Here is a 27,531-nt window from a genome sequence, read left to right as displayed (position 1 = left end):
ATGACTTGGAAAGTAAGAGCGAGGCTGTGAGTGTTTGATGTCTGAAGAAGGCATTTGGAATGGACTTGAAAGTAGCCCCTTTGTAGATTGAAAGCTGTGGGAAGCCATGGAAACTTCGAGAATGTGCCAGTAAAACTAAACAGCAGCGTCTTAAGCCCCACGCTGACGGAACGCAGTGACTCAGCAGCAATTTGCCAGGGCGGTTGGAGGTGGTAAAGATTGCAAGGGTTGTTATTTACTGGGCGCAGATCAAAGAACGGAAGAAATCTGGATTAGCAACAAAGGGTGGAAGGTACCCAGAAAGTGCAGAAGGAAAGCGTAAGGTGTTGTTTTTGTTTTGGCAAGTAAAACAAAAGAACGAAAAAGGAACCGAGTCAGAGGTACCCGAGATTAACAACCGGAATATATCCTACTTTTTTTTCCTTTTCTCCTTTTCTCCTATACTTTCCTTCCCTTGAAACTTACACCGTCTGCCATTTCTCCACTTTCCCTCCGCCCCCCAGCCTCCCTACATTCGGTCCCTTTCTTTTTTCTACTTTTATTTCTTTTCCTTTTGATGGTGCAGAATGAAGAGCAGTGGTCCCAGTACACTACCTTGGGGAACACCGCTTTTAACTAGGACGGGGGTGGATATGATGCTTCCTATTTTGACCACTTGTTGTCTGTTTGACAGGAATGCTGTAATCCAGATATGGAGGGATCCTGAGATGCCATAGGATTTGAATTTTAGGAGTAGTTTGTCGTGGACCACTAAATCAAAGGCTTTGCAGAAGTCAATATAAATTGCATCTGTAGATTTCCCTTGATCTAGATGAGTTGTCCATATATTTTTGCAGTGGAGGAGCTGCAGGTTGCAGGATAGTTTTTTTTCTGAAACCAAATTGTTTGTTAGAGAGCAAATTATTAGTTTCTAGATGGAGAGTAATTGATTTGTTTATAATTGATTCCATGACTTTGCATGGGACGCAGCATAGTGAAATTGGTCTGTAGTTATCGACAAGAGAGGGGTCTCCTTTTTTGAAGATGGGGATGACCATTGCTTTCGACCATAGCTTAGGAATTGTGCTGGTTCTGAAGGATTTTTCAAAAATTATGCTTAGTGGTTCAGCTATGGCAGAAGAGAGCTTTTTTAGGAAGTAAGCACATAGACTATCTGGTCAGACTGATAGAGAAGGTTTAAGGTCACGTAATGCTTTTTCAACTCGGTCTTCAATAAAGTCTACTTGGGTTAAGTCGTTGAGGGAGTTTGAGGTGTGATTGATGAAATTGGGGGATGAGCCATTGCTGTTAACAAAGACAGAGCCAAAGAAAGAGTTGAGGAGATTGACTTTGGATGAATCATCATGGTATTCTTTGTTGTTGGGTCCTTTGAGAGGTGGGATAGGTCTAGAGTCTTTGAGTTTATTGTTGACAAAGTTGTAGAATGCTCTATTAGATTTGGTGCATAGGAGGTTTTCCTCTTGTTTGCTGTAGTAGTTAAGGCATTCTGTTTTTATTTGATTGCAAATGCTTTTATATCAGCTTTTGAAGTTGGGAACTTGTCCTTTTTTGTTTTTCCCCAGAGATATTTTTTTTCTTGTTTGTAATTTTCTTATTGAGATGGGGAGGTTATTTTTTTTTGTTTATGGTACATGTTAGAGGTACAGTGGTACCTCAAGATACGAACCCCTCGTCTTACGAACAACTCGTGATACGAACCCGGGGTTCAGAAAAATTTTGCCTCGTCTTACGAACTTTTTTCGAGTTACGAACGTGCATTCGGAGACAGCTGGGAAGCCGCGCGGCTGTTTTAAAAGGTAACAGCCGGGCGGCGGGGCTTCCCAGAAGCCTCCCGAATGCCGGTTCGTAACTCGAACAAAGTTCGTAAGAAGAGGCAAAATTTGGCTGAACCCCGGGTTCGGTTCGGGAGGTTCCTGGCAAGCCCCCCAGGCCGTCTGCGACCTTTAAAAACACCCGCGCCGCTTCGCAGCTGTCTCCTGAAGCCGAACACGGAAGTTTGGCTTTGCCGTTCGGCTTCAGGAGACAGCTGCGAAGCGGCGCGGCTCTTTTAAAAGGTCGCAGCCGGCCTGGGGGGCTTGCCAGAACCCCCCCGAACCCCGAACCCGGGTTCGGGGGGGTGCTGGTAAGCCCCCCAGGCCGGCTGCGACCTTTTAAAAGAGCCGCGCCGCTTCGCAGCTGTCTCCTGAAGCCGAACGGCAAAGCCGAACTTCCGCGTTTGGCTTCAGGAGACAGCTGCGAAGCGGCGCGGTTGTTTTAAAAGGTCGCAGACGGCCTGGGGGGCTTGCCAACACCCCCCTAACCCCGAACCCGGGTTCGGGGGGGTGCTGTGAAGCCCCCCAGGCCAGCTGTCACCTTTTAAAACAGCCGGAAAGCCGTTTTTTTGCGGGGGGGGTTTTGGTTGCACGGATTAATTGACTTTACATTGTTTCCTATGGGAAACAATGTTTCGTCTTACGAACTTTTCGTCTTACGAACCTCCTCCTTGCACCAATTAAGTTCGTATCATGAGGTATTACTGTACATGAAATCTGATGATAATTTTCATTTCGAGTAGGAATGTGTTGTAGAGGTCATCAGTAGTGTAGCATTCAGAGAATAGAGTTTTCCAGTTTAATGTTGAGAGGTGGGCTTAAATGATTTCATAGTTCGCTTTTTTGAAATTGAATTTTGGTGTTGTATTATTTTGGTGGATCATAGTGTGGCTTAGGTTGAGACTGAAGTTTATCATGCTGTGGTCGCTGTTGGAAAATGGTTCTGTTATTTGTAAGCCATATATTCCACTTTTGCTGTTGCAGAAGATGAGATCCAGACAGTTATCAAGTCTGGTATTGTTAGTTACTAGTTGGTCGAGTCCCAGATAGGTGACGGTATTATATATAGTAGAATGGATGGGTTCTGTGCTGCATTCATTTAAGGACCAGTTAATGTGTGGTAGATTGAAGTCTCCGAGGAAGAAAATGGGGTATTGGCAGTTGGTTGCTCATGTTAGTAATGTGGATAATTTGTTAGTATGTTTGATGTCGTAGTCTGGGGCTCTATAGCAGAGTAAGAAGCGAATTGTGGTATTTAGGGATAAATGACAGACAATAGTTTCAGGTACCGATAAATCCTGTGCAACTTTGAGGATTTTTAGGTTCAGCGATTTTTTGTAGAATATAGCTACTCCGCCTCCTCTGCGGGATTCAGTCTGAGCGGAAAACATGGTAGTTTTTTGATGTGATAATGGAGTCCGAGTAGGAAGCATTTAGCCATGTTTCGCATATAAAAATTATATCAAAGTTGGAGGTGTCAAGTAGAAGGAAGAATTCAGATATCTTGTTGACTAAACTTCTAGCATTTAATAGTTTATATTTGAGATTGGTCTTGTGTTGGGGATTGGTTTTGGGGTGGTTAGAAGAAGTAAGGCACGCTTTCCTATTCTTGGTTTGAGGTGGTAAGGTTGTCCATTTGTTGTTGTGGGATGGTGGTCTGGCAGGTGTCAGTTTGATGTTGTGAGATGGTAGGTTGAAAGTTAGACCGGAAGATGTGGGGAAGATTATGGGTTTTGGGTTTGATGCTTTCTGTGCGGTAATCTATATAAAGGATTGTTTCACCAAGTTCATAGCGTCTCTTGAGTTCTGCCCTTAGTTTGTGAGAGTCAGGCTGATATGCTTCCTTGCTAGTTAAAGTAAAATTTGACAGGTTTTGTTTTGTTAAAAGAAGGCCACAAAGAAACTTTCCTCAAGGGTATTAAAGTATTAGAAAAGTCAGTAATTTTAAAAAATGAATTCAGTACAATATAGAAGAATGTAGCCAGTTTGACAAACTAAAAAGGTGCTATGTTTCAGGAATTCTGGCCATTTATATTGGGATATTTTCAATATAAAGATATCAAGCACTTTATACATCATTGAGCACCATCTAACCAAAAAGTATGAATATCATTCTCTTTGCAGAGAGGTCACAATGAGGACTTGAGTAGTGGCACCCTTTCCAAATCATCTTCATCTGGCATGCAGAGCTGTGGAGAAGAAGGTGAAAAAGGACCAGATGCTGTGCCACTTTCCCCTCCAATGGCAATCCAACAACATAGTCTGCTTCAACCAGACTCACAAGATGATAAGGTAAAATGGGTTGGACAGACTTTCTCTGGCAGCATAGGGTGGGGGAATAATTGATTCTCAGTGGTCATGGCCTATTGTCATGCCAACAGGATCATATCTAGATTCCAGTTTTCTATGGTAATAAAATACTGGACAAGGTATTTTGCAGATACTATGCAACTTAAGCTGATTTACATTTCCTTTAATTCAGCTGTTATGCATGCTTTATTCTAGTTTTAATATTAATACACACCAGCTAATGTTTTCATATACTCTTTTAAGTCGATTTTGATATAGTGGAGTTGCATGCAGTTCAAAAACATGCATTTGTACTTAATATATATATACTTGTGAATAACAAATACCTCTTGCCTTAATTGGTTTGTTAAAATGAGTTTTCATTGTACTGAGAATGAATTTTACAATGTGAGCTCATGGGTTGTCTATTCTCTTGGCAATGTGCCATCATTTTCAAAAAGCCAGACATTTTTAACAGTTGAGTGTGTGGGGTTTTATTTCCTTCTTTGCGTTTTGGAACTCTTGCGCGTTTCTCTTATGGATGTTAATCATTGCTAAGGTAACCACATCCTTGATGGCGGAGGGGATTTCCTGAATATCCGCTGAAAAAGACTCTCATGATATACAGAATGATGTCAGAATCTGCAGTACAGTGTTCCTCGACATTAATAAAAAGTCCCTAAGGCTTAAAATCCTTTCTGCTCTTAGTTAGCTTACCGTGTTTCCCCGATAGTAAGGCAGTGTCTTACTATCTTTTTACCCCCAAAAGCCCCACTGTGTCTTACTTTGGGGGTATGTCTTATATTGTCCCGGGCACCGGCTCGTCTTCGGGCTTTGGCCCGGGCGAGGCCTCTTCTCCTCCGGGCGGGCGGCGTTAGGCGTTCACCCACCCCCAGCCCCATACCGCTTTACGGGCCGGACGATTGCGGGGGCGGGGGGGGCGCGAGGCAAAGGAAGTGAAGGGAACTACGGGCGCCGGGAAGGCGCGGAGCCAGGTGCGAGCGTCGCGTCGCGCGTGTCCTTTCAGACCCCCCCCCCGCCGTTTCCCGCCTCCACTCACCAAATTGACAGGGTGAAGGTAGCCGTTCCCGGAGGGCTCTTCTTGCCCGGGGTTTTCTTACGCGCCTCGCCCGCCGCCGCGCCCTGGCCTTTGCCCGGGGAGCCCCGCTAAGCCTTCTGCGCCTGACTCGGCGAGGCGAGAGGGAAGAAGGAGAAGCGCAAGTGGATGCGGAGCGCCCGGGAGGCATTTATCCGCCCGGGAGGCATTTATCCGTCCTTCGCTTTGACGGCGCTGGTCCGAAGCGAGCCGAGCGGACGGACCAGCGCCGTCAAAGCGAAGGACGGATAAATGCCTCCCGGGCGGATAAATGCCTCCCGGGCGCTCCGCATCCACTTGCGCTTCTCCTTCTTCCCTCTCGCCTCGCCGAGTCAGGCGCAGAAGGCTTAGCGGGGACCAGCGCCGTCCTTCGCTTTGCCAAGCCGGGAAAGAGGCGGTGGCGCCGCGGCAAGGCGAAGGGTGGCGCTGGTCCGAAGCGAGCCGAGTGGAGGGGAGCGCCGTCCTTCGCCTCGCCGCCACCGCCTCTTCCCCGGCTTGGCAAAGCGAAGGATGGCGCTGGTCCAAAACACCACAACCCCTTCAGTGGAAGATGGAGAATTCTCGCTCGCAGGAAAAACAATCCAGGCTCGCCAACCCGGAAATGCGAGGCGAAGGACAGCGCTGGTCCGAAGTTGTAGAACTTCCGTTTTTCCGAGTGACCCCGCATTTCCGGGTTGGCGAGCCTGGATTGTTCTTCCCGACGTCATCGGGCTCCCCCCCCCCCGGCAATACCCCCGTGTTTCCCTGAAAGTAAGACATATGTCTTACTTTCGGGGTATGGCTTATATTAGCCGACCCCCCTGAAACCCCCCATATGTCTCACAATCGGGGGGGTCTTACTATCGGGGAAACACGGTATTTAGAAAAATCAAATATTTTTTGGCTCAGATTCAGATCTTGCTACAGTAGCTGCAAGTGTGTAGAATAAGCCCTATTTGACAAAGAGTTCATCCATACTCTTCTCTGAGATGAATAATGCTTCCTGTATGCAGTTGTGCCATGTGTTCACAGACATACAGTATACACCGTACAGCCATTTTTCACAAGGAACTCAGCTGAAATGTGAAATATTAGGAATGATTTTAACCTTTGTCTTTTATATCTTCCATATGAAGCTTAGGATCCACTCTGAGATACACAGATTTTCATTTCACAATCTCTTTATCCTCATAGTATTAATATCAGTGTGTACAGCAGAGTTCTAATTTTAGTATGCATGAACATACAAGGAGGGAAGTAGTATTTTAACACTTCCACTCTAAAGATTAATTTTATATTGCAAATACCTTCCATGAAGAAAGTGTGGGAGAAAGTATAGATCTTCCAGTAAATTAATATTGGTTACATTTTGTAAAGGAGACATTTCCATTTTCATGGGTTAATAGCACTTTATCATATGCCTTCTCAAATCAACAAATGTATAAGTTTCCTTTTCACAATTGCACATTTTCAGATACTCACTGAAGAGCAAAAATGTATATACTGCATATACAGTGGTACCTCGTGATATGAACTCCTTGTGATACGAACCCGGGGTTCGGAAATTTTTTGCCTCTTCTTACGAACTTTTTTCGGCTTACGAACCCATCGCAGATGGCAAAATGGTGCTCCGCTGGGCGCCGGCGCCTGGCTGTCACTTTTTAAAACAGCTGGGGGGCTTCTCGGCGTTCTCTCGAACCCGAACCCAAACTTTTCGGGTTTGGGTTCGGGAGGCCGCTGAGAAGCGCCGCTGCCTGGCTGTCACCTTCTGAAACAGCCGGGGGACTTCGTGGCGTTCTCCCAAACGCCGAACCCGGAAGTTTGGGTTCGGGTTCAGGTTCCGGAGGCCACCGAGAAGCGCCCGGCTGTTTCAGAAGGTTACAGCCGGGCAGCGCCACTCGGCGGAGAGCCGTTTTTGCGATCGGCGGTGGCGTTTTTGGCCGATCTGGAGGCTAGAAAGGAGGTGGGGAATCCCAATAGGGAATTCCATGGGCGGAGCTTTGATGTCACTTTCCGGGTTCGGCGTTCAGGAGAACGCCGAGAAGCCCCCCAGCTGTTTCAGAAGGTGACAGCCGGGTGGCGGCGCTTCTCGGCAGCCTCCCGAACCCGAAAAGTTTGGGTTCGGGTTTGGGTTCGGGAGAATGCTGAGGAGCCCCCCGGCTGTTTTAAAAGGCAACATCCGGGCGGCGGCGCCCAGCGGAGTGCCATTTTGTGATTTTTTTTTTCTTTTAGCACAGATTAATCACTTTTACATTGTTTCCTATGGGAAACAATGTTTCGTCTTACGAACTTTTTGCCTTATGAACCTACTTCTGGAACCAATTAGGTTCGTAAGAGGAGGTATTACTGTACTTGCCAGCGTAAAACCAGACAATAGTTGCTAGGTTTTGCTTACTTTTGCTTCTAGTATTATTTCAATCAGAATTCTGCTAAATAACCTTCCCTAGCACATATAACAAACTAAAATCCTTGTAGATTTTGCATTCATTTTTACTGCCCTTCTCTTCACATAAGGAAACAATTATTTTAGTCTTCAGGCAGAGATGCTAACCAAGTCAGACAACCACTCCATAAGCAAACTACATTAAGATTTTAATATTACCGAATATGCCTAAATCTGGACCACTGCCATTTTACAAGATTCTTACAATATTTTTAATCTTGTTTTCATCATTCTTTTCCTTTGATACAACCCTTTTAAACGTTTGTTTCCACTCCATTTTTGACATACATTATTGCTTTCTATATTAGCTATGAGGATATACTGATCAGTCTGTACACCCAAGAACAATAAAAGCTCAATTTTATACTAAGTATGCTTTTGCTGAAGCAAACCAAAATCTCTAATTGATAGACTAGTTTGTCAATCAACATATTATTGCATATTTTACACCAGGTAAATGAAGTGTCCTAACATACACAGATCTGTCAATCTATGTTAATTTGTGTTTCAACAAATGAAGAATATAGTTATTGGAAGGCATTTGCATTGTCTATAATCAATCTGTTCAGTAATGCTTTATAAATTACTTTTTATAACAATTGCTAAAATACTTGCTATGCAATTTTTTTCTTTGATTATTCTTTTTTCTTCTTAAAATCACCTTTATTTAGCATAATGTTGCTTTTTTGTTCTGTTTGATTTGGCATGTGTTTAATGCACATTAAAATTTATTTAGGGACAGCCAGTCTTCCAAAGATAAAAATGCACATTCCATATTCTGAAATTCTTGATTAATTTTAATTTTTCTGTATAGTAGTGAAAAAAGCATAAAATATTTGGCCCGTGGGACATTTGTGATTTGCTTTCATTATGAAGTGAACCTTATATTACTTGTGTAGGTAACAATTACATAGGGATACATGCAGTCTATGTAATCAGACCTGCTTATTTACTAACCCCTCAAATCTCTTCCTAAAAGCTTCCTCAGGCCATACCATTTCTCATTATTTGCAGCCAGAAATTTAAAATCCCATAATTTTTGAAGTTAGAGATCTGCCAGACTTCTGTTTCATGTATATGATGTTAAGGAATCTTACTGTTCTGCCGGCGTGTCCCAACCGCCCTTAATTACAGGGTAATTAGTCCCAACACCACACAATAGAAGGAAAACCAAAGTCTTTATCAACAGAAAAGCAGAAAAAAATAGCTTTTTAAATGTCAAAGGGATTTTCTGGTACACACAAGGCACAGGTTAAATGCAATCCAATTTCTCATCCAGTAACTGGGAAATTGAGTCCAATTCCAAAAATCCAGAAATTCCACACACAGTCTTAAACAGGGAAACAACAAACCATGATCTTGACGAACTATGAATCAGATAAACTTCCACAAGACTAAACCAGCACGCTGCTCTTTTTATCTGTAGCACTAATTACAGCAGCCCCACCCAAACACAGGTGGCATCACTTATTTCCTGTAATAATCCTTCAGTTGTTCTCTCCTATGCATCACTCTACGTATGCGTGGGTCCGTCATAAGTTCTTGTTCAGAATCCAGGGATGATAAGGATGATTGATCTCCTCCTGAGCTGTCTGCCAAACTCCCCTCTTCCCTGCCACTCACACTTCCTTCGTCAGAGGAGACTTCGTCGGGAGATTCTATCGGGAGCAAAACAGGCCTGTGGCATGTGGATGTTTCCCCCACATCCACCTCCACATTCCTTGGGGCAGGAGCTGGGCCAGAGCCAACCACAACACTTACCTATGTGAGTTCTACTCCCCTTTAGAATGTTCCTTTTTAAAGAAGTTTCACTGACCCACAGATTCTTTAGGTTTGCTACTTTTCTGTTCATATACAATTTGGGGGGATGAGGAAATAAATAATACAGAAAGATTAAAAGATTCCTCATAGACCAATTGTACATTACCATTGCCAAATGGTAATCAAGTAGGACAAACAGATGAAAGATACAGATAGTATAACCTTTATAAGTAACAGGATTTTCTTATCACAAATTCTGCTTCTTTGAAGTAAATGTGAACTATTCATTTCAAAAATATTAAAATATTTTTGGAATAAACTGGTTTTCTCCCTTTATCTCCCCATCTCAATCTTAATTGCATTCTGTAGACATCTTCTCATTTATTGGTACGTCCTACCAGCTCAGAAACCCCAAGTGCAGCAGAGCTTGTCAGTGCCATAGAAGAACTTGTAAAGAGCAAAATGGTAAGTGTTCTTTTTTGTTTGTTTAGTGGCATCTTCTAGATAGATCAGACTTGCTTATGTTGTATGTTGTGTAATATTAAATAAAAGACTATGAGACTCTTACTTGATCTAAATAAAATTGTGTTATCCAACTTTAGTTTTTTCTCAACTACAGCTATCCAAATAGCCCTTGGAAAAATAAATTTAGAGGGAAAAGTTTATAACCCCCTTTTATATAATAGTGAAAAGGAAACTAACATATTAGTTAAAATAATGATAGGCTATGTGTTATTGATAGTTAAATGTTATGTGTCATCCAGCTACTATTACATTTGCAATATATGCAATGTAAAGGAAATAATAACTGTGCTTCAACTTGGTCTTAGGCTCTAGAAGATCGCCCAAGTTCATTGATGGTAGACCAGGGTGATAGTAGCAGCCCATCATTCAATCCTTCTGACAACTCACTTCTCTCTTCCTCATCACCCATTGACGAGATGGAAGAACGGAAGTCCAGTTCTTTAAAGAGGCGACAGTAAGACTAGACTATAAATTTCTTCAAAGTCTGTCATTTGTTTAAGAATAACACTTTTCCATTGCTTTTTTAATATAAAGTCTTTAAGGTTTTCATTTTTCTTTAACACAAAATGAAACATGATCAATTTTTTTTGAAGACTTTGCCATATTTTTAGTTTCTTTTATTATACATGATCAGACTTTTTTTAACGCTTTCAAAAGGATAGCACAGAGATAGATCGATTGATTTTAAAAGTATTTACTCCAGCCTATATCTGGTGAATCAAGATTGCATATATCAAAACAGAAATTTTACCATTAAAATTGTCCTTTCATGTATGATAAATAACATTACACATTAAATAGCGATAGAGACCAGAGGTGGGTTTTTCCTGGTTCGGACCAGTTTGCCTGAACCGGTAGTGATCTATTGGGGACGTTGTGATGACGTTACTGAACCAGTTCAGTCAGTGCCAGTCAATGGGCACTGCCATTTATTTATTTATAGGAATTTTTCCCGGATTTTTAAAAATATATTTTGGGGGATAGAATTTTTTTTCCAGGTTTTTTTTTCTTCTGCAAATGCACAGAAACTGATATTCTTGTTTTTGGTTTGGGGTGGTGGTCTGCCACTGCTCATGCACTCATGAGGTGCAGCCAAGCAAATCCGCAGTGAGGTAAGTTAGAACCCACCCCTGACTTAGATATATGCCTCTTCAGAGTGGCTTATAGCCCTCTAACAAATAATGGAAATAGCATCACCAATTGAAGAACTAAAGCAGAACTCCCTTAGTCAGGTTTGTATCTTACAGTTAATATTCTCAAATTTTTATAATAATAATGATAATGATGATAATAATAATAATAATAATAATAATAATAATAATTTATTAGATTAGTATGCCGCCCCTCTCCGAAGACTCGGGGCGGCTCACAACAATAATAAAAGCAATGTTACAGTGGAACAAATCTAATATTAAAAGAGAAAAAGAACATATAAAACCCCATCATTTAAAACCAAACAACACATACATACCAAACATAAAATATAAAAGCCTGGGGGAGGTGTCTCAGTTCCCCCATGCCTGGTGATATAGGTGGGTCTTGAGTAATTTACGAAAGACAAGGAGGGTGGCGGCAGTTCTAATCTCGGGGGGGAGTTGATTCCAGAGGGACAGGGCTGCCACAGAGAAGGCTCTTCCCCTGGGGCCTGGAAATGACATTGTTTAGTCGATGGGACCCGGAGAAGGCCAACTCTGTGGGACCTTATTAGTCGCTGGAATTCATGCAGTAGCAGGCGGTTCCGGAGGTACTCTGGTCCAATGCCATGTAGGGCTTTAAAGGTCATAACCAACACTTTGAATTGTGACCGGAAACTGATCGGCAGCCAGTGCAGGCCACGGAGTGTTGTAGAAACGTGGGCGAATCTGCGAAGCCCCAAGATGGCTCTCGCGGCCGCAATCTGCACGATCTGAAGTTTCCAAATACTTTTCAAAGGTAGCCCCATGTAGAGAGCATTGCAGTAATCGAACCTCGAGGTGATGAGGGCATGAGCGACTGTGAACAATGACTCCCTGTCCAAATAGGGCCGCAACTGATGCATCAGGTGAACCTAGGAAAACGCCCTCCATGCCACAGCCGAAAGATGGTGTTCCAATGTTAGCTGTGGATCGAGGAGGACGCCCAAGTTGCGAACCCTCTCTGAGGGGGTCAATAATTCCCCCCCCCACGGTAATCGATGGACAGATGGAATTGTCCTTGGGAGGCAAGACCCACAGCCACTCCATCTTGTCTGTGTTGAGTTTGAGCTTGTTGACACCCATTCAGACCCCAACAGCCTCCACCCACTGGCACATCACTTCCACTGCTTTGTTGACTGGACATGGGGTGGAGATGTATAACTGGGTATCATCGGCATACTGATGATACCTCACTCCATGCCCTTGGATGATCTCACCCAGTGGTTTCATGTAGATATTAAGTAGCAGGGGGGAGAGGACCGACCCCTGAGGCACCCCACAGGGGAGACACCTAGAGGTCGACCTCTGACCTCCCACTAACACCGACTGCGACCAACCAGAGAGGTAGGAGGAGAACCACTGGAGAACAGTGCCTCCCATTCCCAACCCCTCCAGCCGGCACAGAAGGATACCATGGTCGATGGTATCGAAAGCCGCTGAGAGGTCAAGAAGAACCAAAACAGAGGACAAGCCCCTGTCCCGGGCCCACCAGAGATCATCCATCAACATGACCAAAGCAGTTGCGTGCTGTAGGTGGGCCTGAATCCAGACTGCTGAGGGCCTAGATAATCGGCTTCTTCCAAGGACCGCTGGAGTTGGAGCACCACCACCTTCTCAACAACCTTCCCCATAAAGGGAAGGTTGGAGACTAGACAATAGTTATTAAGCACGGCTAGGTCCAGGGAAGGCTTCTTGAGGAGGGGGCGCACAAGTGCCTCCTTATAAAGGGCCGGAAAGGACCCCCTCCCCAAGGAGGTGTTGACAATCTCCTGGACCCAGCTCCGCGTCACCTCTCGGCTGTCCGAAACCAACCAAGAGGGACACAGATCCAGTAAATAGGTGGTGGAACTCACAGCTCCAAAGGCCTTGTCCACTTCATCAGATGTCTGCTATACAATTGGAGTCGATGCCCGCCCGAATCCGAGCGACTTTATCAGCAAAAAATGAGTTAAATTCCTCAGCACTGCCCTGCAAGGGCTCCCCAACTCCCCCCTGGTTTAGGAGGGAGCGGGTCACCCTAAACAGGGTGGCCGGGTGGGATTCCGCTGATGCAATCAAGACGGCATGGTACGCGCATCTTGCCACCTTGAGCGCCACTTTGTAGGTCTTAATAAAAGCTCTTACAAGTGTTTGATCGGATTCAGACTTACTCTTTCTCCATTGCTTCTCTGGATGTCTCTTCTGGCACTTCAACTCCCGGAGCTCCTCCTTGAACCATGGAGTCTAGTGCCACAGAGAGGTCGCAATGGCCTTGTTCCAGGCTCCGCAAGAGACTCCACCGAGCTGTGGACGAGTGAATCTGGTAAAACCCCAAGCGCCCTCTGAAAGCCCTCTGGGTCCATCAGGCGTCTGGGGCGGAACCTCCTAATCGGTTCCGCCTCCCTGCGGGGGAGGATTGGAGCCAGGAAATCAAGCCGCAGTAGGAAATGGTCTTACCATGACAAAGGCAATATTTCTAAGCCCCTTAGTCTCAGACCATTACTCAATTGCTCCAAGAGGAATACCATGTCGGGTGTCTCCCCCCCCCCCTCGTGAGTCAAACCCTAAACTACTTGAGTCAGGTCCATGGTTGTTATGGTGGCCATGAACTCCTGTGCTAGTCCAGAGGAACCGCCGAGTGACGGAAAATTGAAGTCCCCCAGGACAATAAGTCTGGGGAACTCCACCGCCAACCCGGCGAGATCCTCGAGCAGCACAGGCAGAGCTGTTGACACGCATCTGGGAGGCAGGTACGTGAATAACAAGCCCGTCTGAACCCCTGTCCAACTTCACAAGGAGGGACTCACAACCCGCAATCTCAGGGGCAACAAGTCTACACAGGCAAAGGTTCTCCTTGGCTACAATAGTAACTATAGTAAGCAAAAACAACAACACGCACACACACACACACACACTCACTCACAACCAAAACCCCCAACCCTGTGTAGTCTCATTAAGAAAGGAGCCTTACAAATAATTTCAGAATCAATACTATATGAAAAAACACAATATGACATTAAAAAAAATTCTGGGCAGAGTAGGGTTTTCTTGTCCTTGCTATACAATGTGTTATAGCTCCAGTATTACCAGCTGCATTGAGTAGGTTTTAACATCATTAGTTATCAACATAAAGATTGTGCTGTTTGCTGTAATTTTCATGTCTTTTCCTCCAAGATAAAAATTAGCTAGCTTGCAAAAATTGAATGTTTAGGAGGTAAAGTCCTTTGGAAAACATGAAAGATATTATTTCACTTAGCTTTCCAGCTTTTCAAATAATAATAGTACTTTTTATATGCTGAAAGTTAATCTCTTTGACTGCAAACTATCTAAAGGCCATCCCCCCCACCAGTGAAAAAGAACATAAATGTTATTGTCGTCCTCTCCCCCAGATACAATACTGTAAATTTCTACCTTTTTTTCATATTATGGCAAACAACTTGAAAGTCTTCAGAATTACTTCAAGTTGTTCAGAAGACAATCAATTAAAAATCAAACAGCTACTTAAATGTGAACTGTTAAAACTTGCCAAGAGCAGAACAAAGGAACATTCTTGACCACCAAAGATGGAACTAAAAGGAAATATTAAATCAACACTTCCTAGTTAGATGGTAGGGCTTAAAATTTCTTCCTTTCCCATGAAGAAAAGAATATTATTTTCAGTTTAAATCTGCCTTTTAGGAGAAACAGTGACTTTTTAAAAATCAGCTTTATGTTAGAAACACAAGGGAATGGGGATGGAGGAGGGCACAGCAATCGCCGTGCCCTCAGCCACCGTGTGGGCTGAAGGAAGCTGCTGCTGCAGTTCACACACACACGCAAACCATCCCTATCCTGGCGTTCTAATGTGCGAGGCCTCTGCCATGAATGGGGATGGAGGGGGGGGCACAGCAATCACCGTGAATATTTTGGCTATTCATATTTCACAGTTTTCCTGGATTTTCCTTCGTTATCTGTGATATAGCGGCCCTAAGCCTCCTTTGAAAAAACCCATGAAGTAGCAAATCCTCAAAAGATGAACCGCAAAGTAGCGAGGGATTACTGTATAGGTTGGAAACAGAGCAGAGGTTGCAGCTTCTAATGAAGCACCAACCAGGTATGTATATATATTATTTCTGACTGTTTTATATCATTTCCTTAGGCAGCCAAATATTCTCAAGTACAGGAAGCTATAAATCTTGACAACTTAAAAAGCTAGCATTATCTGTGGTGACCACTGAAATTGTCTACTCAGACACTTTTGTATATATCAAAAAATTCAGGGGGAAATCTGTGTTTCATATGCAGTTAGCTTTTACAAGAAAGCAGAATGCATCTCATTCTTGCTACTTTTGCCTTTTTCAATGGTAGGGAAAACTGAGAGAATGGGGCTCTCCTATTATTGTGAACTCCCAGAGTCTTGTTTAACAAATCTGCTAAAAAAATAACCATGTTACACTTTATAGAAGTCCTCAATGAAAGAAGCAACAACCCAACCGAACACTCATACTTTGTAATCTACAAAAAAGTTACACAAAGTCTCGTCCAATGTATACTAAATAGTTCTAAATTGTATTACACACATTTTTTTAATAATATCCATCACAGCAATGTTAAATAAAAGTACAGGGAAAGGAAAAAGCAGACAACTAGAGAATGTAATTCCTTTACCTTTGTGGTTAAAGATGCCTTCCATCTCCATACTACTTCTAGAATGGGCAATGTAGAGAGAACCACAGGGAACTAGTCCTTCTGCAACTGGGGATTGGTCAGTAGTCCGTACTAGATACCAGTCAGGTTTATCATGAGGTCTCTCCAGTACTTCTACTGTCTGAGCACGATGGATTGTGACTTCATTGCTGTTGCAGGCTGTAAAGTCATGGATGACCACTGTCAGCTCACAAAAAAAACATATGAAGAACGGTTGCAAGAACTGGGTATATCTAGTTTAATGAAAAAAAGGACCAGGGGAGACATGATAGCATTCTTCCAATATCTCAGGGTTTGCCACAAAGAGAGTCAACCTATTCTCCAAAGCACCTGAGGGCAGAACAAGAAGCAATGGGTGGAAACTAAACAAGGAGAGAAGCAACTTAGAACTAAGAAGAAAATTCCTGACAGTTGGAACAATGAGTCTGTGGAACAGCCTGCCACCAAAAGTTGTGAATGCTCCAACACTGGAAGTTTCCAAGAAGATGTTGGATACCCATTTGTCTGAAGTAGTGTAGAATTTCCTGCCTAGGCATGGGGTTGGACTAGAAGACCTCCAAGGTCCCTTCCAACCCTGTTGTTATTATGATGTAACTTTTTTCCTTCCAATTTTTTTTTTATTTCTTGCATCTTTCTTTCTCCCCTTCCAAAATCTTTCTTTTTTTAAATTCCAAAAACCTCTTAAAATATCTTTAGGAATGTTATCTTAATCTTAAAACCTGTTATCTTAATCTTCATTACAATATCATTATAATTTTCTTAATAATTGGGATTTCATGTATTCTTTCAAAACAATTGCTTAAATCAAACTTCCATATAATAAATATTCAGATTTTCCATTTAAAACATCTTTCATAAGTTAAAATCATTACTATCTCAATAGATCAGTAAATAACAATTGGGGGTTATTCAATCATTAATTGTAAAATCTTTCTTCTACATGATATTTATCTTGTATGAGGAGAAACTATACTCTTAAAATAAGGTAAATCTATTCATATTAGTTATGTAGAACAAATGATTAATGACAAAATTCATACTATTATATTATCCTAACCTTTGTATTGTTTTAAACAAGTCAGCATTAACAATCCTCTTGGTATGATAAGTATAGTTGGAAGAAAAAGTTTAATTACACAGAGTTATCCCCACTTGAAGCAACATTTTCTTACAAAATAGCCTATCCTGTTAATCAAATTTAAATGGGTAACTTACATTTTACTTGTACATTTTATTGTACAAGCAAAATATTGTTGCTGGCTTGATCAGAAGAGAAAGACATGGTTCCTTAGTTCTGAAAGTCTCTTCAACCCTCCCGCCCCTTCCCCCAGTGCTTCCTGTAGAGGAGGAGCTGTGATTGTTACAGCCTGCTGCCAATCAGACAGCTCTCTTAGTGCCTCCTTTCTGTGTAGAGGAGGAGCTGTGATTGGTTCAGCCTGCTGCAAATCAGGCAGCTGAGGGGTATTGTCGGTTGAACTGTAGAAAGAGCAGAAAGAAAAGAAAAACCTAGTGTTGCCAGCCATGAGGTTTCTTTCCTCCCTGCCTTTGACATCAGAACTGTGGAGCTTTGGAAAATGCTGCATGGCAGTTTTCAGGTCAGTGAAAGTCAGTGACTCTAGCGTAAGTCAAGGCTGGATTTTTCAGCACATTTTTTGTGCTGAAAATCTCGACTTATACTCGAGTATATACGGTAACTATTCTTTTTCAGTTCTTATGGGTATCTCTATGTGTGCCCTCACAGCGGGAACAGGTATAAGTTTAATAAGAAAAATATTGAAAAGCTGAATTTATTTTAAAATAATTTACATAAACTTTTATTATTACAAAATATACACAAAGAAATGTCAACATAAATCATTGTCAATAAAAGATCTTCCAATAAGGTTTTTACATTATATTATATATTATATGCAAAAATATCCAGTGATTTTATAATAATTGAAATAGATTCCCCTATAAAATTCATGGTACATTATGTCACTATCTTAGGATTCCTCTGGTCATCCAGTAACAAAAAAAGTGTTTCCTTTTATTGAAATGTATTGACAATTTCTGAAAAGAATACATCTTTTTGAATTTATAATATTGGTTATAAAGCTTACACTCCACCGTTCCTAAATCCCAAAATAAATAGGAAATTAAATAATACATTGAAATTACATAATACAAAAAATCAAAATAATTTCACTTCTGAGCTTTGAATAATGCATTATGTGGTCTGGATTAGGAATGTATTACTCTTGGCGATTTGCATTACAAAAGGGATACAACCAGTTCATTTTTTGAGGAATATTACTTTTTGGTATGTCCCTGATCAACCAGGGCTAAGGTGTATTTTTCCAGTTCATTAGACAATCCTTATAATTAAATAAAATTAAAATAAAAGTACAGACTAATTTTCCACTTCCTTTCTACATAACCTATTATAACTTCAGTTAGTGTAGCTGGAATTTTCCCAAAACTTTCCCATGACCACAGACTGTAAAAGCTTGGCTTTCTGATCTTGGTTTTGAAAGTGGGAAGGGGGAGAGACTAGAGAGAAAAGACGATGTATGTTTCTCATAATGAAGCAAAATAAATCAGTTTCTATCCATCAAAACAGGCAGGAATTGTTCCCAAGGAATCTCTCAGGATAATTTCCATTCAAGTTAAGAGGTGTGCTTTTTCAGAAACATTTTGCCTTTCCCCTTAAGTGTATGAGGGGTAGTCTTCTTCCTCCACACCCATTCTGTTCTGCTTATATTAGCACTCCATGCACTCAAAATTATGTCAAAAAATAATTTATTTGGGGAGTGGAAAGGGTAGGCAGGCAAAAAAATCCCTTGGAGCTTTTAAAAATGATTTATTTTTATATTACTTCTCTTAGATTGGAGTCAGAAACAATTGAAAACAGCTGTTTTCGCAAAGCGGTCTGGGAAAGGGGCTTTTTTGATTTAGAGTCTGACCACAAAACAACAAGACAATATATAAATTTTCTAAGGAAAGAATGCTGTAAATAGAAAATTTGTGTTTGAATCATCCTGGATAGATAGATAGATAGATAGATAGATAGATAGATAGATAGATAGATAGATAGATAGATAGATAGATAGAATAATAGAAAGATAGATTAGGTAGGTAGGTAGGTAGGAAAGTAGGTAGGAAGGTAGGTTTGTTGGTTTATTGATTTGATTTGATTTGATTTGATTTGTATGCCACCCCTCTCTGAGGACTCGGAGCGGCTCACAACAAGAAAACGGTACAAATCCAATATTTAAAACAGTTTAAAACCCTAATACAAAATTGGCCTTGTTAGTGTAGATGCAAATTGAAATAGAAAAAAATACAGTGATGTCCATGTTAGAAGATTGGCTTTTTAGTAATAAATAGTGGAATATAAGTAGAAGAAGGAAGGGAGGAACATAGGAAAGAAGATTGGAAGAAAGGAGTGAATGGCTAATAATAATAATAATAATAATAATTTATTGGATTTGTATGCCACCCCTCTCTGTAGACTCGGGGCGGCTAACAACAATGGGAGAGGAAGGACTGTAATTTAATAATAAAGTTCTTGCTCTGCAAACATTTAATCATAAAATTTCTCTGTAAAACAATTTCAAACTTCCAAACTGAAAAGATCTCATCAGAGAAATGCTTCCAATGAATTTTCCAATCCTCCAAACCTCAAAAAAGCTATAAATTTCAATCAAGACAACACATACTCTAAATTCTGCATATGCTATTGGTCTCCATGTGGGAAATCCATATTCCATTTTCATCCCTATTATTCAAACATCATGATACACCATGGGATCGTGGCTAAGACAAAATACAGTTAATTGGTATCTGTACACAGTTGCCAATTTCCTCAAATATGTGACATTTTCTCAGGAGGAGTTTTCAAATATTACAAGTAAGGAGCATTCAACCTTCCCCTTCTTCCATCAACTTTACTCTAGCAATTTCTTTTTTCTTCAGTCATTCACACTTTTACTACATATATATGCAGTGAAGTCTTTCTTAATACAACTGCAGTCATATTGGTTACCATAAGCCAGGAAGCATTAGAATCCTGAATCACATGGAAGATGCAAGTGCAGTTGTACCTTGGAAGGCTCTCCTGATGCTGCCAACTACACTCAAGAGGAACATCTGAAGGAGAAAATGAGGTTAGTAAACATCACAAAGCATTAAGATTGTGCAGACTGATCAATCTGTTACTGCTTGTATTCATAATGCTTGAATGGGACCTTTGTGTCTGATGCATATTTAAAGACATTTAAAAGGAAACGTTGCCATGCTGAATAGCAAAGCAAGTCTAATGTGGCCTTATGGACTTCTTCAAACTTTCATTCAAAGTGCAGAAGTCATGAATCTTCCCTCTGAAGTTTTGTTCCAAGATTATTAAGGCAGAAAAGAGAATTTTGTTTCTTAAAATAGAGGCTAAATGCACTTCCTCAATATAGAAATGCTTCCAGCTGCTACAATTACAAACAAACAAGAAGCCCCAGGGATTCTTAATAATTTTTTCTTTACTCCTTCAAAATATCTAAACAACCCAAGAAACTTCACTCAGGTTCTATTTGACTTTTTAAAAACTTCTACAAATCTAATTTCTAAGCAAAATAAGGCAACAGAAAGTATTTCTGGAAACCATATACCTTTATTTACAGTAAGTAACAGAATTACCAATTAATGAACAAGAATCATGATCTTACATTGTTAGATAAATCACAGCTTCTTTCATATTAATGGACTGGATGAAGAGGGTCTGGCAACTGAGTTTAATATTAGCTACAAGCATAAACTGAGGCTTGGTATCTATATTGCCAGAGATATAAGCTTTTTCATATAAGAGATTAACTCATTTTCCTTTTAACTAGATAATTAAAAAAACACCAAAAAGCACCAAGAATCCCCCAGTTAAGGAGTGACATACCTAAATTTGATCTTCATTTTTATTTATAAAAAATTCTTAATAGAATGATAACTATAACTATCTGCATAGAAATATAGAATATGGAAGTTTTAAATCTTGGCATATATCATTAGGGGTATAAATCTGTCTCTGCCCATTTAGTTTTAATAGAAATGTTAAAAGTATAAATTAATCAACCCAGTACTTTGTACCAATCCAAAATACCGGAAGCCACGATGTGGTTTATTGTTCATTATGATAGAAAAATGTTGAAATTTTGCTAGTTGTACTTGCACTTAGGGACTCTTAAACACCATCCTCTAAGATTAAAAAGCTATAAAGAGCAAGAAACATTTCACTTCAGGGGTTTTTTTGAAGTAATTTGCTTTTCAAGTGAGAAGGCTGACTGAAGAAGAAAGCTTCTCTATCAGAGAAGAGGCATGTTCTTCTCCTTTTCTTGCTCCTATCCTATCTCGCATAAACACACACATACACACCTCATAACTGATGGGGAAACAATCACCTCCTTTCTCTGTGATTGTACAAATGCCTATGTTCTCTTTAAGCATATAAATATGTTTTTCATCTATGTGAATGGTGTTGCACCAACGGAAAGGATCTAATTTACATAGCTGAAACTAAAGGAACGCGATGAGCATTAATAGCTTAGCGCTATTTACCATCTGGAAGACATACAAAAAGCTCTGAATTTACTGAAGATCAGAGGATATAAAAAAGAAGATAACAAACAATTTTTAAATTAAGCTCTGGGTTTCTAATTTCTGTGTCTTGGAGACTCGTTTATACTCACTGGGAGAAAAGTGTATGCATAATTTCATTGTAAGTTGTGCTAAATAACAAAGGAAACAATCACATTCATTATCTTTGGCTTACCGTATCACTATCCAATGTGTTTTGAGAGGTTCATGATGAAATTGTAATTGTGTCAGATTGATCTTCTCCATCTCTGTAAGCATAAAATGTTAGTGTGTCTCCTACAGAATTTTCTGAACTCAATTTCTTAATAATGATCATCTTATATACTGAATTAGCTTGGTATTTCAATTCAGAACAGAATAATAATGTCAAAATATTTTATTTCATTTTATGTTTGTAAGATGAATTTAACTGCTCCTTTGAATGTAATCTTTAGTTCATTTTAGTTCCCTCTAGTATCTGATTTAAACACCAAAAAAATTGAATAGAATTCAAAACAAAAGCCTTTTCCCATGGGAAAGATTCTTTACAATTAATTCCAAAATTTTATTTTAAATTTATTTGGATTCTTAGTCCATTGGTATCTTTTTTAAATTAAAATTTTATATAATCCCTTTGCTGTTTATTCCAGATCTTTTAAAATTCTTTATATTTGTATTTAAAACTTCTTTCCTTAAGGATTAAAGAAAACTCACCTATGTCAGGCAAGCTCCAAACCAAGAAGAACGCATGGTGATTCTTCCAAACTGACTTTATTGTTTCCACAGTTATATACAAAATTTTGGCAGGCTAAATACTCTACTATCTATATCTACCATATATTATGAGAAGCATTACGGAGGAGCTATTTTCACCCTTTTTCTCACACAAATTATCTGTACAGTACTGAATTGTTTCTTATTCTTCTGGAATGCAACCCCTCTTTCCTTGGAATCCAGCCTACTACATTCCATCACATCCATTGCGGTAAAACCTGTACGTTCAAATATTCCTGATAGATGGAAAGCAGCTAACAAGCAATTTCCAAAAAAGATTAGAAAAGAAAGTATGCAAACCCATAGTCCTTTCAAGGACAGTTTGAGCAAGATGGCTATTGGTCCTCATCTCCCAGAGCTCTAAAACTATTGTAAACTACTGTCTTGGGATCTCCTTGCAAGGAACAACTGCCAGGAGCACTTGTGGGTGATCTCAATCAACGGCAAGTTGCTCCTGGTATGGTCCGGTTCTATGAGCTGGAAGCGGTGGCCGCAGGAGGCTCTGCCCATCTATCCCAGATGCTTCTGTGCATCCACAAAAGCATCTCACATGTGGACGCAAATATACCAGTAGCGATGGGACTTAGAACCCATCACTGATCTCAATCCTCTGTTTTGCCTGGAGCAGAATTAGAAAAAAACTGGTCCACTTCCTGGCTCTTTATTCTGGAACAATCAGCAGCTTCACAAGACCAGTCTACTCTTTCTTCCATGAAAGTCTTTAGTTTTTAGCAAATTCTAATGACTTAAGATGTGGCTGGACACTTATTGATTTCTTTTATGTCTAAACATCTTTTCCATACAATAGTTACAATATAAAAAATAAAATTCCTTTCATTACATATTGAGAACTGTTGGCTGAACAACCTGGATCAAACTATTTACATGAAATTTCCAGACCAGAATTAAGCAAGTCCCTTGTAAGATTACTTGAATAGAAAACCAGAGTAAATCAATACTAATCTGAAAATTGTCAAGCTCCGCTCATTGAACCTTCAATCTGCAGTAGCAAAAGAAAACCATATATTCATTTAATAAATCAGAAGACATTAAATCACTCTGTTTTTCTAAAAGCAGGGTCATGGATGACTCTCTTCACTCGCTTGTTATGGAATTTATAGATCTCCTGCATATTTCCAAAAATGATGTGCTCTTTGTTCACGATACCAGGTGGGATCTCTTGAACAGTACTTGTTATTTCCCAGAGATATGTCTGGTTTTTTTAAAAAAGGAAAAAAAAGAAGGGAAGCAAAGTTGGTTTAATTTTTATCAAGGTATAAACAACCATCCTCAAGCTAATATATGCAAAATCATACTGGAATTTATAAAATGTCTATTTTAGATTTGCATGATACAATTTTATGGTATTACAATCATGAGATTCTAAAAGTGCAACATGCCAATGAAGAGCTAACAGTTTAAAACCAGACCCTCAAATTACAGAAGAGATGAGTTTCTGTTTAGAGAGAATAAGCCAGTTCTCGAATGTGCAATGTAACAGTGGAAACAATAAAAGAACATTATCCCTTCAACAAAACAGTAAAAGCTTAACAAAAGCAGCAACCAGTTCATTGTGCCTGAAAATGAACAGATACGTTACTGTCCCTGTTCAATCAACATAAGAATGTTTAAGAAGCAAAACCAGAAGCTGATCAAGCCAGCACTGGCAATTCTTGATTTAATTGATAAACATACCAACTTCTGATACAACACCGCACAATTTAGCTCTATGGTTATAGATCATACAATATGACAGTAAAAAAACCCACAATTTGATAATTTTAGATTGGAAACAAGAACTTACATCCATACATTCCCGGAGATCTCTTACATAAGCCTTCTCTGTCTGGATAAGCTCAGCCATGATGAACCTTTCCATACACACAAGAGGGAGACAACTTTAGACTATTTGTTTCAACATATATCATTCTGAACAGAAATTAGATACTTGGGAAGGACTTTACATAGCAAATATATTTGATGAACTCAAGAGCACAGAGTGGATGAGAACTGCAACTAGAAAAAATGTGGACTATCAGTAAAAATGATAATAAAATGATTTAACATTGCTTTTGCATAAGTAAATATTAAGTCTCATTCTTGGAAGCATTCTGTGCTCTAATTTAATCTTTGTTTTAAGTAAAGGCTAAGGGAAGCAATAAAAATACTGAATAAGACTAGCATGGGTTACATTATTTACCCTCTCCAGCGGGCAGCCCTCTGCTTTTCTTCAGCCTCTCTCAGATTAAAGTACAGTAAAGGCTAAGGGAAGCAATAAAAATACTGAATAAAGTGACAGATCGTCATTAAAGGAATGGTACATTTGCTTGTTCTTATTTGTTGTGGAATCTTAGAAAAAATATTCTAGATTCTTTTTTGGACATTCAAGAGATTAGCCTATTTTAAAATGCCTTGGCTCGGACTTATCAAATAGCAATGCACAACATAAAATCCATATTCTCATTTTCTTCTTCACTTATACGGTCATTGCTAAGAAGTGGAAATAGACAAATGGAAAAGGCAGTGGGGGAGGGAGAAAAACATGACATATTGTATACTCTGACTTGGACCAAGACTAGCATGGGTTACTTTTTCCCTTGATTGTTTAATGTACATAATTTACATAAATGTAAAAAAGAATGCTTTGGTCACATATTAATGATATGTTGGCTGGGGCTATGAATGCACAACAACATAACTAAATACTGTAGATTAAAAATGACACACAAGTCCAAAGTATTGGCAAACATGCAGTATGCTAGGAGGAGACAAATTATTTACTCTTTCCTGTGGGCAGACTTCCGCTTTTCCTCATTAAATTCATGAGCAGCATCTCTCAGATTCACCTCTGACCCAGGAAGACTGGCTGGGATTATATCCACTTGCAAGCTTTTACTCTATATTAAGGAAGGGAAGATGATATCAAAATCAGTGAAGATCAGGAGAAATAAACACAAAAAAGGGGGGTTATCTAGATAGAAGCTCTACAAGACAGATTAAGCCATTCCACATTACCTCAAGCAAAAATAAAAATGCAACACTCAACGATTTATCGGAATCTGAAGAAATCCCTAGAGCTTTCTCTAAAGAGGTCCTGTATTTTTCCATACAGAGAGAAGTCTCTATATCTGTTGTCCAGTGAGGTGATACATTTTTTAATCTCTGCTGCGTGGGCATGCCCCTTTTCACAAAAGTCGTCAGCTAGCTGTATCAATAACTTCACCCGCTCTTTGGTTTGCTATAGGATACACGAAAGATGGGAAGGCGGTAAGAAGAATGGACATTCGGTGCCTCTAATAAATAATAACCTTTTCACACTATAAATAGAAGATAATATTCTTTTTCCGTGCTAACAGCTTTTTGGTACTTGAACAGAATTATCAGAATTCTTATAACATTTTTTACATGTCTAGATTTTAGGGTTCTGCAAAGTAAGAATCTGAAAACAGAATTAATTTAGGATAGCCTCGTGCATTGGTGCTACTACTGTGTTTGGGGATTATCTAACCCTCCAGAAAAGTTTGGGGAAATATGCCTCATTATGCTAAAAAACCAATTTATAGTTGTTCTGCCGGCTTTTAGTACAAGCCTCCGATGAAAAGGAAATTGTTTCAAAACAGACACCCACACTCAGTAGAAGTCCAGTAAATGTAGGGTAGGCTGACTGGTTCTGTTGGTGTGGCAACAGGGTTTATAACAGTTGGAGCTATAACTAGGGTGAAAACTAGTGGTAACGTTGAAATTGATGTCCCTTTTGGGTCCGGCGGTGGCCTTTCTTGGTGGCAGGCACGAAGCTGGTTGATGTGCCTCTGCGAGGTCCTCCCATCTTCTAGTTGGACTCTGTAAGAGACAGGGCCCGTTATATCACTAACCATTCCTGGGAGCCAGCGTGGTCCCTCCCCAAAATTTTACACAAACACTCTGTTCCCTATGCTTAATTTCCTGCCTCTAATTCCTTCCTCTCCTGATGTTTCTGGTGTGAAATCGGGGTGTAAACGATCTAAAGTAATTCTTAATTTACGGGCCATTAATAATTCAGCGGGACACTGATTTGTAGGGGGGCATGGCATGGTGTGTTGCATTAACAAGTTATCTATTATTCTTGGCCTGCCAATTTCCTTTTAACCTGCCTAAAACCTCCTTGGCTGATCTAACGACTCTCTCAACCCGACCATTAGAAGCTGGATGCCAGGGTGCTGTCCGTGCATGGCGAATTCCCAGGCTGGCCCGAAACATTTGGAACTCCTTAGCTGTAAATTGTGGTCCATTGTCGCTTACTATGACATCTGGTAGGCCATGGGTGGCAAAGACCCTTTGTAATACTCTTATGACGGCATCAGTAGTTGTGGAAAGCATTCGCTCCACTTCCACCCAACCTGAATAAGCGTCTACAAGTACAGTAGAACCTCGACATACGAGCTGCTCTATATACGAGCATTTCGAGATGCGAGCTAGGAGGGGAGGGATATTTCTGTTCTACTTACGAGCCCAAATTTGGGATACGAGCGCTCACCGCCTGTCCCTGTCAGCGGCCCAGCCACCTTCACCCTCCCGGACAACCGCCAGAGGGGCTCCTCCGGAGGGGTGCACGGGGAAGGGCTTGAGCCGCCACCTTCTCCCTTCCCCTTGGGAGCGCCGCACCTCTTGTCTGCCCGGCCCGAGAGGCACGAAAGCGCCGCTTATGCCGGGTGGTCCGCCTGGAACGCCAGCAATGCCGCCGGGCCGATTGCTGAGCGGGGGCAGGGCGCAGGAGGAGGCAACGCCGCACCGGACCCCTCAGGCTGCTCCGCCCGGGATGGGGCTCCTCCGAGCCCTCGATGCGCCTGCCCAGGGAGAAGCCGCTGCCCAAACCTCGGCCGCTCACCAAGTGGGAGCAGTTCGCGTGCCTCAAGGGCATCCAGCTGACTCGCAAGAAGCGTGGCACGCTTGTCTGGGATGAAGCCGCCCAAGAGTGGAAGCGGCGCTGGGGTTACCGCCGAGCCGGCGGCGACCCCTCCCGCGAGTGGCTCATGGAAGTGCCCGACTCGGCGGACCCCATGGAGGACCAGTTCACCAAGCAGCGCCACGAGAAGCGCGAGCGGGTGGCGCGCAACGAGCTCAATCACCTGAAGAACCTGGCGCGCGCCCAGCGGGGCTGCCCGGCCGCCGACCTCCACCCGACGGGCCACCAAGACCGAGCTGAGATGAGCTCACGTCTCCACCGCCTCCCGGGGCCGCTTTCAGCCTCGCCTGGCCAAGGAGCCCGCCGTCGCCCAGACCAACACGGCCCGCGGCAAGAAGCGGCGCTTCCAGCCGCTGCTGGGCAACCTTGAAGGGGAGAAGAAGCGGCACCGGGAGCTGGCCCGCAGCCTGAGTAGCAAGAAGCCCGCCCTGGACCTCACCCGCGCCGTCAACAAGCAGCTCCGCGAAGACGGGTGA

The 27,531-nt window shown here is 41.3% G+C and overlaps 1 protein-coding gene across 1 annotated transcript; it reads left to right on the top strand.

The window, feature by feature from the left end:
• On the top strand, positions 1-27,531 carry LOC139165437 (ribosome biogenesis regulatory protein homolog). Its single transcript, XM_070748616.1, is given in 6 exon segments — positions 1-12; positions 3,936-4,103; positions 9,749-9,844; positions 10,210-10,358; positions 26,894-27,298; positions 27,300-27,531. Coding segments are annotated over 6 exon segments (1,062 nt in total).

This window comes from Erythrolamprus reginae, chromosome 3 (genome assembly GCF_031021105.1).
Source record: "Erythrolamprus reginae isolate rEryReg1 chromosome 3, rEryReg1.hap1, whole genome shotgun sequence".
In the NCBI taxonomy this organism is placed as follows: Eukaryota; Metazoa; Chordata; class Lepidosauria; order Squamata; family Dipsadidae; genus Erythrolamprus; species Erythrolamprus reginae.
Note: the sequence above shows the minus strand (reverse complement) of the source record. Positions and strands in the feature narration are given on the sequence as shown.